The sequence below is a fragment of the Aotus nancymaae genome, unplaced genomic scaffold, assembly GCF_030222135.1.
Source record: "Aotus nancymaae isolate 86718 unplaced genomic scaffold, 86718_ANA_hifiasm-v0.15.2.pri h1tg000099l, whole genome shotgun sequence".
NCBI classification, from domain to species: Eukaryota; Metazoa; Chordata; class Mammalia; order Primates; family Aotidae; genus Aotus; species Aotus nancymaae.
The window spans coordinates 7811761-7821904 of NW_026988514.1; the positions used below are offsets into that span (position 1 = coordinate 7811761).

The window sequence follows — 10144 nt, forward strand, 5'->3', positions numbered from 1 at the left end:
GGAATGGAGGCTGATTAGATCAATTCAGCAGAATTTGCTGTAACTTAATGGAAATCAAATTGTGTGTTTTAATTTAGTGTCCAGGAGGCAGTAGTGTGTTCGCAGTCTGCATTTAAGGACCAGAGGACTCTTGTATAGACTTCTGTGATGGCACAAGTCTGCCAGGGGGAGGGAGGGAGTCATGGCCTTTTAGAGGGTTCACGGGGTGGGGGCGGGCAGGAAGGGACTCACCGACTTTGGTCCATACAAAGGGGAGGGAAGATAGATAAACAGAAAGTTGCTGGTGAATCTCATGGCGGGCCCTCAGCCCCATGTTTGCTGTCAATACCCTGAGTGCAGACGGAGGCCATTAGCCATCTTGGAGTCTCCTCTGGGTGGTGAAGACACAGTCTTTATTCCTTAGCAACCTGTGTGGGACTCTGTGCTAAAGGAGAACATCTATCGCCATCATCCGAGTGAGAGGAGACAGGAAATCACAAACCCCAAGGAGGACACCGTTTCTATGAGAGCAATACCTGGTCAGTTTAGAAACAGCAAAACATACAATAAAACAAAAATAAAAAAATTCATAGCCTCAACACCCAGCACCAGCCACTGTGAATATTTTGTTATTGGAACATTTTAAAATGTCATTTATGAATATATATATCTCCAATAAACATATATTTAATAAATTATAAATTAACAAGTTTAAATTAAGAATTTAAATTTAAAATTTTTGTATTTCTAAATAATACACCTATGATGCTAGATTGATGTGGTCTATGGCTACACATATACATATGTACACTATGTGCATATACATGTGTTACTGTACGTGGATATGGAACATCTTAGTCCGTTTGGGCTGCTATAACTAAATGCCATAAACCTGGGGGCTTATAAACAATGGAAATTTATTTCCCACAGTTCTGGAGGCTGGGAAGCCCAAGATCAAGGTGCTGGCAGACTCAGTGTCCTGTGAGGGCACTGGATTCATAGAGGGTGTCTTCTGGCTGTGTCCTCATATGGCGGAAGGCGAAGAGTCAGGGCAACCCTCTGGAGTCTCTTATGAAAGGACATTAGTCCCTGAGATCTCAGTGCTCATGACTTAATCATCTTCCAAAGGCCCCACCTCCCAATGCTGTCACCTTGAATTTCAACATATGAATTTTGGGGTGGGGGGACATCAGCGTTTAGTCTATTGCATGTGTATGTATTACATTTGAGTACATATTCCAGAAGGAATATATGTTAACTAACTGATGACTTACTGTTTTTTTACTGTTCCTTTACCTGTTTTTTAACTGTCCTATTTCATTAGTATCTTTTTTCATGGTACTAAATATCTGCCTTTAATATAATTTGTCATAGTTGCAGTGTGTTCTATATGAATATAACTTATTCAGCCAGTTCCCTATTGTTGGGCCATTGGTTGACTCATGGTTTTTTTGTTGAAGAAAGTGACTTCCTTAGTAGCTAACTTAATGTTTAGCCCATTTATAACAGCTTAAAAATTTTTTAAATTTTTATCTTTAAAAAACATTATTTGCTAATCTTCTCTTTATTGTTCAAATTTTAGTGTATGTGCTGCTGAAGCAAGCACTTGATAGCTTTTTGATAAATTACAAAAAAAAAACAAAAATGAAAAAATACTCTGCTACTCCCTTCTAGAGCCCCATGTCTAGCAATCAAATAATTAAGAGGAGGCTTTGAAAGTTTGTTTGGCTTACTCTTCAAAATTCTCTTGGCAGAATAAATTACCCTACTTTTTGGCCAGATGAGAAGATGTCACCAAGGAACAAATACAGCTGTGAAAAAGTGTAGGGCTTGTGCCGAAGGCAGGGTGGGTACACAGCACCGGTGAGCGCTGTCACCGTGTACACGCTATGTGCATATGTGTAGTGTTACGTGTGTGTGTGTGTGTGTGTACTGTTGCAGGTCTTGTGCCCATCGTGGTATCCTCTGAAAGATACTCAGGACAACTTGGGTTCTTCAGCTGGTCATAGAAGTGAACTGGAAATTGGAATGAGCTGTGAATTATGACTTAGAATTGTCTGTTAATTTGTATGGGGTTGTGGAAATAATGGTTTGAGGATTAAGTACCAGGTGCTTTATAGAATTTATCCCCAAAGTTGGTGTGTTAAGGTGCAAAAGCTGAAGCTTGGGAAGATGAAAGTGGGTCCCATGTCTGGTTAGCAGTGGGGCCATGGGTCAGATTTCTTCTGACCACCTTCTTCTTCTGGTCGCCTTCTTCTGCTCCGCCCAATTGCACCGGCCTTTCTGGCCCCAGAGACTTCCTATTGTCACTCGTTGATAGGATTTCCACAATGATGGCTTGGTTTTGAGGTAGACCTTTTCTAAGTGTGTTTGTCACCTTATGATGTAATAAAGAGGGGGTGACTAGCTCCTCTTGTGGCCAATTCAGTGGCTCCATGACTAACAGTCACAGGCTTGGTGCAGTTTCCAAAGCCCTGTCAAACATCATGTCATGTGATCACAGTCGCAGCTATGATGGCTTCGGGTCATCCTGGGACACTGCTCTGCTTGCCTCTATGCAAATCCCTGTATACAAATTTTGAATGTTTTGGGCTGTTTTACAAAATTTTGTCTCTTTTCTCAGTATTAACAACCAATGTATCTACCACTAGTGGCCACATTTCTTTCTAGTTTGTGGCAGTCTTAGAAATCAGATAACTTACATTAGAAATGCACTTTGCGCATAGGAGAATATTTAAGCATTTGGCGAGGGTCATGAGCACACTTCTTTTCTTCTTCTTTTCCTTTTCTTTTTTTTTTTCGAAACAGGGTCTTAGTCTATCATCCAGGCTGGAGCACTGTGGCAAGACCTCAGCTCACTATAAGTCCGCCTCTTGGGCTCAAACGATCCTCCCACCTCAGCCTCCCTAGTAGCTGGGACTACAGCTGAGTGCCACTGCACCTGGCTTTTTATTTATTTATTTTTTGAGATGAAGTCTTCCCCTGCTGCCCAGGCTGGAGTGCAGTGGCACAATCTTGGCTCACTGCAACCTCAGCCTCCTGGGTTCAAACAATTCTCCTGCCTCAGCCTCCAGAGCAGCTGGGATTACAGGTGCACACCACCACACCTGGCTAATTTTTGCATTTTTAGTAGAGATGGGGTTATACCATATTGGCCAGGCTGATCTTGAACTCCTGACCTCAGGTGATCCTCCTGCCTCAGCCTCCCAAAGTACTGGGATTATAGGCGCCTGCCACCATGCTTGGCTAATTTTTTTTTGTATATTTTGTAGAGACAGGGTTTTGCTGTGTTGCCCAGGGTGGTCTCAAACTCCTGGGCTCAAGCGATCCTCCCACCTCAGCCTCCCAAAGTGCTGGGATTACAGGTGTGAACCACTGTGCTCTGCCTCTACTTGAGCACACTTTTCACGTCCAAAATGCATGAGCTTTGGGTCTGGATTTTCACTCAGTAGCTATTTACTAATGAGTTACCATGGGAACCCCAGAAGATCCATCATGTTATTTCAAGTTCTCAGCAGTATTCAGGGTCCATGAAATTGTTTGTGCAGGCAGCATATTGGTACTGTCAGATCACTGAGAAATCAAGGGGCAGTTTTTGAAGAATCCTACTTGTGAAAATCATTTTTTTTCCTTTGCAAAAAATGGCTATAGAATTCAAGGAAGATGCTGGTTGTTGGACAATTTAACATGTGTATGTGCCCAGATCACTGTAGTGTCTGTCCCCACCACTGCTTTTCTCTTTAGAGTGATGACAGAGGTGTCTGTTGATGGGAGACATAAAGCAGAGTGTGACCGTCACACAAGAGAGAAGGACTTTACCCTTCCTTTTTATGCAAGTTCTGCCTCTGTTAAGGATACCTACAACCCTGTGGGGTGGCAGTGAAGTTACTGTGTGGTCGTATTGACCACATGCTCGATTGCTGAGCCATGTCTTCTTTGTGCAGTTGGATCTTTGGATGCAGATCACAGACTTTATACTTTTCCTTCTCAACCATCTTGCTAGATTTGTCCCGTTTGCTTTTAATCTTGTCTCTTACACAGATGGCCTCTCTCAGTCTTGCCCAGACCTCTGTCCTGGATCCACACATCTTCCCAGTTCTCACTCACATCTCAGCAGGGCCTGGGAAAGTCCCTTTGGCAGTCTCTGAGGACTTCCCTTCAGACGGCCAGGTCTCATTTGCCACATTCCTGGGTGTGACTGTTCCCATGTTTGTGAGTCCACTTGTAGGCATCCACCCTCTTTGATGGATGCTTTCGCTGCAGTCCAGGCTTGGGGTGCAGACAAGGAAAGGGAGCCATGGCATTGTGTGCCCAAGGATTTTTTTTTGAGACAGAGTCTTACTCTTTCACCCAGACTGGAGTGCAGTGGTGCCATCTTGGCTTACTGCAACCTCCTCCTCCCAGGTTCAAGCAATTCTCCTGTCTCAGTCTCCCAAGTAGCTGGGACTACAGGCACATACCACCACACCCAGCTAATTTTTGTATTTTTAGTAGAGACAGGGTTTCACCATATTGGTCAGACTGGTCTCGAACTCCTGACCTCAGGTGATCCACCCACCTCGGTCTCCCAAAGTGCTGGTATTATGAGCGTGAGCCATTGCACCCAGCCCCAAGGCTCTTGTTCGTCAGTGTGCACCTATCAGGGTCAGCTGCCTGCTGAGGAACTCCCTCACACCCCCACCACTGGGCAGGAGCTGGAGGGACTTGTGAAAACCCTGCGAACCTTCCTTAGGAAAAGACCCAGCAGGTACAGTGGGTTGAAGGTGCCAGCCCCATGGATGTGAGGCTGGGTGTGGCTGGGTGAGTGTTTGGTGGCCTGAGGGGCTTTGGAGATTCTTGATCACTGCAGGGACCATAAAAACATTCCCCTCTGCCCTGTGTGCACTTCATCTTCCTGGGCCACTTTGCCCTCAACTCCCCTCTGGCCAGTATACTTTTTTAAAAGAATGATCTTATTTTCTTTTTAATTGTGGTAAAATACACATAACATAAAATTTGCCATCTTTACCATTTTCAAGTGTATGGTTCAGTCATGTTAAGCACATTCCTGCTGTTGTGCAACCCATCTTCTGAACTCTTCATGGTGCAAAACTGAAGCTCTGACCTGTCAACAAATCCCACTTCTCCTCCCCCACCCCAGGTCTGTGTCATTCTACTTCTGTCTCTGGGAATGTGAGTACCTGGGAACCTCACAGAAGAGGACTCCAGCAGGATTTGTTCTTTTTGTGACTGGCTTATTTCACTAACGTAATGTCTTCAAGGTTCACCCCTGTTGGAGCGAGTGTCAGAATTCCCTTCCTTTTGAGGCTGAGTCATATTCTATGGTATGTACAGTCCTTATGGTTTTTAACCACAGGGTCCTTGGCTTCACCTGGTCCTCAGTTTCCCATTAATCCAATGCTGTGTGTGTGTGTGTGTGTGTGTGTGTGTATGTGGGGATGAGCTACGCACACATAGAATCTTTACTTTGCTGCAGCCTTGATTCTGTGAGTTAACTTATTTCTCTTAACTTCCAAGTTTGCGTTTTGAGGGCCAGGAGTATAGTTATGGGTGACTTTCTTGGGGCCACTGCAGGTATGATCTGTAGCTGTGGCTCCAGGGGAAGGAGGCTCTGTCACTTCTACGTCTGCCACATGACTGGATTTGCCACTGAGTCACAGAGCATTTAACTCACCATTGACACTTACATTGGAGCCAAGTCCCTCACTGGGGTTAATACCAGCCTGATAGGGATTGAGCCCACCTTTCTCATCTGGCCTGATCCAGGGCTGGCTACCCAGGGCTAAGCCTGAGGACGGTGGCCCCTTCCAGGTCCCCAAGAGCCTGTAGCCCCAGCCAATCTTTGCTCTCAGATGTGCCTGCTGGGTCTGTCTTCGGCCTTCCTTCTTTTTAAAATTCATTTAAAATTAACATTATGTTTCTAAGTTTAAAAGAAATTGGTTTTCATTGTAGAAAAACAAGGAAAATTCTATATAGACACAGAAAGGAAAATACAAATCTATAGCATACCTGCTCCAAGGGGGACCACCATTCTTAAGAACTTGGTGTCTTCATACCTTAGGTGCTCCTCACCAGCAAGCACCCTGGGGCAGGGAGACTTGGAAGCGAGACAAGGCCCCATGGGGGTGGGTCCTAACTGTCAGGAAGGCCTGAGGCTCATAGCAGGCATTGTTCCCAGCAAAAACTGCCATTCCTCATGAGAGTCTCCCGGTGACTGGTGTCAGGGTGTGGCTATGCCTATATAAGAGCCCCTAGAAGAAGTGGAGCAGCCAGGTCCCGGGGTTTGACCAAATGCATGACAGGCCAGAGGCCAGTGGGCCTGCAGGGCAGTGGGGCCAGTCTCAGAGCTCCCTTGCACACTCTGCATGTGTGCTGCCTCAAACTTGTCTTGGTATCTGCTGCCTACTGGATCAGCCCCTCAGTCAAACTCTAGGTAAAAGGTGAAGCTGCATTTAAACCTCCCATTACAACACAGGAGTGGGAAAGGCCACCAGGAGGTTCTGACCCCATCTCTACAATAAACTGTGCAAGTTTGGAACCTCAGTTTCCTTACCTGGAGAGGGAGATGAGCCACGCCTACCTTCAGGGTGGCCATAATGTGAGGAGAGGAGCAGCAAGTGATAAAGGTGAGCTTCCCTTTGCCTCTCAGCAGGCTTGGCAAGGAAGAGGAGGATTTTCGAATGTGGCTGAGGGGAGCAGAAGGTGCCTGGCTTTGGCACTAGGAAGCCTGTCTGAGGAAAGGAGGGTGGGGACATCCCAGCTGCTGGAAAAGCTGGTGCAGCTGCAGCTGCCCCTGAGGCTGATCTCTAGAAGTGGCACTGGGCTTTGGTGGCCTTCCAGACCCCAGTGAGCACAGGCATTTGTTTCACAATTACTGCCCCTTGATGACTTGAGGAAAGACTCCAGAGCATGCTCAGAAAGGCAGGACAACAGCTCAAATCTCACTTGCAGCCCGTGGAGTTGTCCAGGACTGCAGGGGAGCTGGGACTCAAGGGTGCTGACCTTGGTGCTGACCTTGCTGCGGACGGACCTCAGCCCTGGCTGGGACCACTTCAGAAATTCCATCTCCATGTTTTCCATTATTACCAGTCAAGAGGCAATACTTGGGTGAGAAGGACTGACCTGGTCTTGGACCTATATTAAGCAATTTCCAAATTGATTCCCTCTGAGGTTCTCAAACCTCAGTTCATGACACCCCTGGACCATTGGCAATATTTAACAGTTAAAGTTCTGTTCATTCAGTGGTTAGGTCCAAGCAGCTCACTAAGTATGCCCTGACAACTTAGTAGCCATTTGAAAAGTAATACTTACAAAATAATGTTTTTTTAAATTATTACTTTTTAGAGTCAGGGTCTTACTCTGTTGCCCATGCTGGAGTGCAGTGGTGCAATCACAGCTCACTGCACCCTTGAACTCCTGGGCTCAAGTGATCCTCCTGCCTCAGCATCCTGAGTAGCTAGGACTATTGGCACATACTACTGTGCCTGGTTAATTTTTTTATTTTCATTTTGTAGCGATAGGATCTTGCTATGTTGCCCACGCTGTTCTTGAACTCCTGTGCTCAAGAGATCCTCCTACCTCAGTCTCCCAAACTGTAGCGATTATAGGTGTAAGCCACTGTATCTGACTGCTTTCATTTTAAAATTCCTTTCTAAGGGTCTTATGTGCCTTATAAGCTTTGTATAGCATCTCTAATCTTGGAATCTTATTAGACTTTGCCACATATTTTATATTCCAGTGTGGAATTTTGTGTGGTGCTTGCAAAATCCAGCTTCACAAAGCGATTACATTCTTGACAGGAATGCAGCAGGATATCGTGGTGAAGCTGGGAACTGCCTGCAGTCAGCAGCTGGCCCAGCACCTGACACGTGTGGCTGGCTGGGTTTCCCTCCATTTAAGGCATCCCTGCAGTGCCCCAGTGAGTTCTTAGGGGTGTCTTGACACAGTTTAGGAGTGTGGGATGACTTCATGGGGCCCTCCTTATGATCCTATGATGTAGGTATTACCTCATTTTACAGATGTAGAGACTGAGGCTTAGAGAAGTCAAGATATTGGCCTAAGGCCACACAGCTGCTTGGCAAGGGAGCCAGGACTGGCCAGGTGTCTCTGATGCTCTGACAATCCTTTGAACTATTAACTAGGCCCCTTAGTTGTGTGTCTTTGAGGTTCTGAGCACTTGTCCTTCTCTCTTTAGTATCTGGCACTGGAGAGAATCAATCTTTCTGTCCTTCAGAACTCAGACTGTTCCCCATATCACCCAGCCCTGAGAGGCGGAAAGTGGACAGTGATGGCAGCCTGTTGTTTTTCCTTTTTCTAGGGGGCCCACTGTGCTCTTGCTGCGTCCCAGACCCCATGGGACTCTCCTTCCTTCCCACCTATGGCTGCCAGAGTAACCGCACGGCCAGCGTGGCCGCCCTGCGCATGAAGGCCCGCGAGCACTCAGAAGCCGTTCTGCAGTCGGCCAACCTCCTGCCTTCCACCAGCAGCAGCCCTGGCCCTGCTGCCAAGCCGGTGCCCCCAGATGGCAGCCAGGACAAGACCTCTCCCACGAAGGAACAGATCGAGGCAGAGAAGAGTGTATGAGGGTCCACAGTGCCCCACCCAGCGTGCCCTCCCTGCTTCCTGCTTCTCCCAGCCTCAGCCCCTACAGAAAACTCTCCAAATAGCAAGGAGAAGCCTCTGGCCTCAGGGCCTCTGCATGGACCCAGGACGGGCAATGAGCCTCATAGCTCTCTTGGCACCTGGAGGGTCCCTCTAGAGTCCCACCAGTGGGGCTGTGTTGCCCTGGCTTCTTTGGCAACAGATCCCAATGGCACTTGGTGGCAGCAGAGCCCCCTCTATGAGGAGCCTCCCTGGGGTTTCCATCCAGGCCCAGAGTCTTGGAGGGAGGTAGATTCCTTATCTATCTTCCTTCCTGTTTCCTCCCTGGGCCGCCTTTGAAGGTCCTGTCAACCCCAGAAACTGTGGCATGGGCTGAATTTCATGATAAGAAAAGGGCCTGTCCCCTTACATTGTTTAAGAACTGGGGAACTGGTGGGGCCCCAACTGACTCTTGCTCCCCTGGACCAAGACAAGCAGCAATGCCCTTTCTCTTGTTGGAGAATATTGGTTGTGGGCTTGGTTAGAAAGTGAGACGATGTAGGGTAGGGAGGGGCCAACAGGACATAGCCTGCCCTAGAGGCCCAAGGTGGCTCTGACCCAGGAGATCTCACTGGCACATCTGGCCAGGGGGGCCGGGCTCATCACCCAGGCCACCTACTCCATGAATTGGAGGCTGCTGTCTTGACACTGTGGGTGTGGCCCCTGTGCCTGAAGCACTCACCTGCAGGCCTGTCCTCTCTCCCAAATAGACCTGTGGGTTGGTCTCTGGTTCAGGAGGGCCTGAGGGCCCTTGGAGAGGGAAGAAGCCCTTCAGGAACGCCTCTGAAATAATTATGCATACAGATGAACTACCTTTCTCCAGATGCTTGGCTTGTAGAGGAGGCTCTTCAGTGGTGTTTTTTTACGTGGCGGGGGAATGTAGGAAAGGAGACATGAACGGCCTATGTGCAGAGATGGAGCACGGGGAAGACAGCATCCTCACGGTATGGAAAGCATTAGTTCCAAAGGGCCAAATTTCACTGCGATTTCTGTTTTGGTCTAGTGTGGCTGTTTTCTCTGGTGTGGATGGTGACCTGGAGGAGATCCAAGGGGAACGTGCAATAGCATAAGCTCTGCCACTTTCTGGCAGGGGTGCCCAGCACCTGAAAGCTTGCAGTCTTTGGTGGCTTTTGCTGACAGTGTTTCCATGTAGACAGTTATTGCCTTCATGATGGTTATTTTGTTTTCAGTTATTATCATCAAAAGTTCTACCTTTAGATTTCCTGTCCCCTTCTTACCTTCCCTCACCCCATGACCCCCAAATAATACTCCTGAGTGTATCGTGCCTCGCCTATGATCACCATGAAGCATTTGATAAAACACACTGTCTCCTTTAAAGAAAAAATCAAATCCTTCCTCCTGCTGTATTTTGCTTGTTGAGTATAAAGATGAAACGATTTGCCAAAAAGTGGCAAAGTTGCTTCCGTTTCCCTGTAATTACGAATGTTTGGTTGAAGGATGTAAGCTCAAGCCCTTATGTACACTAACTCTTCAATCTAATTGTTTGATTAAACTCGTATTTCCT

At 47.2% G+C, this 10144-nt stretch overlaps 1 protein-coding gene across 1 annotated transcript in view; it reads left to right on the forward strand.

The window, feature by feature from the left end:
• Positions 1-8562, forward strand: part of DRGX (dorsal root ganglia homeobox) — a 30433-nt gene extending 21871 nt beyond the window's left edge. Inside the window, exon 6 of the mRNA XM_012477473.2 lies at positions 8297-8562. Within this exon, the coding sequence (XP_012332896.1) occupies positions 8297-8562 (266 nt within the window). The remainder of the gene's footprint in view (positions 1-8296) is intronic.
• Positions 8563-10144: the final 1582 nt, after the last annotated feature.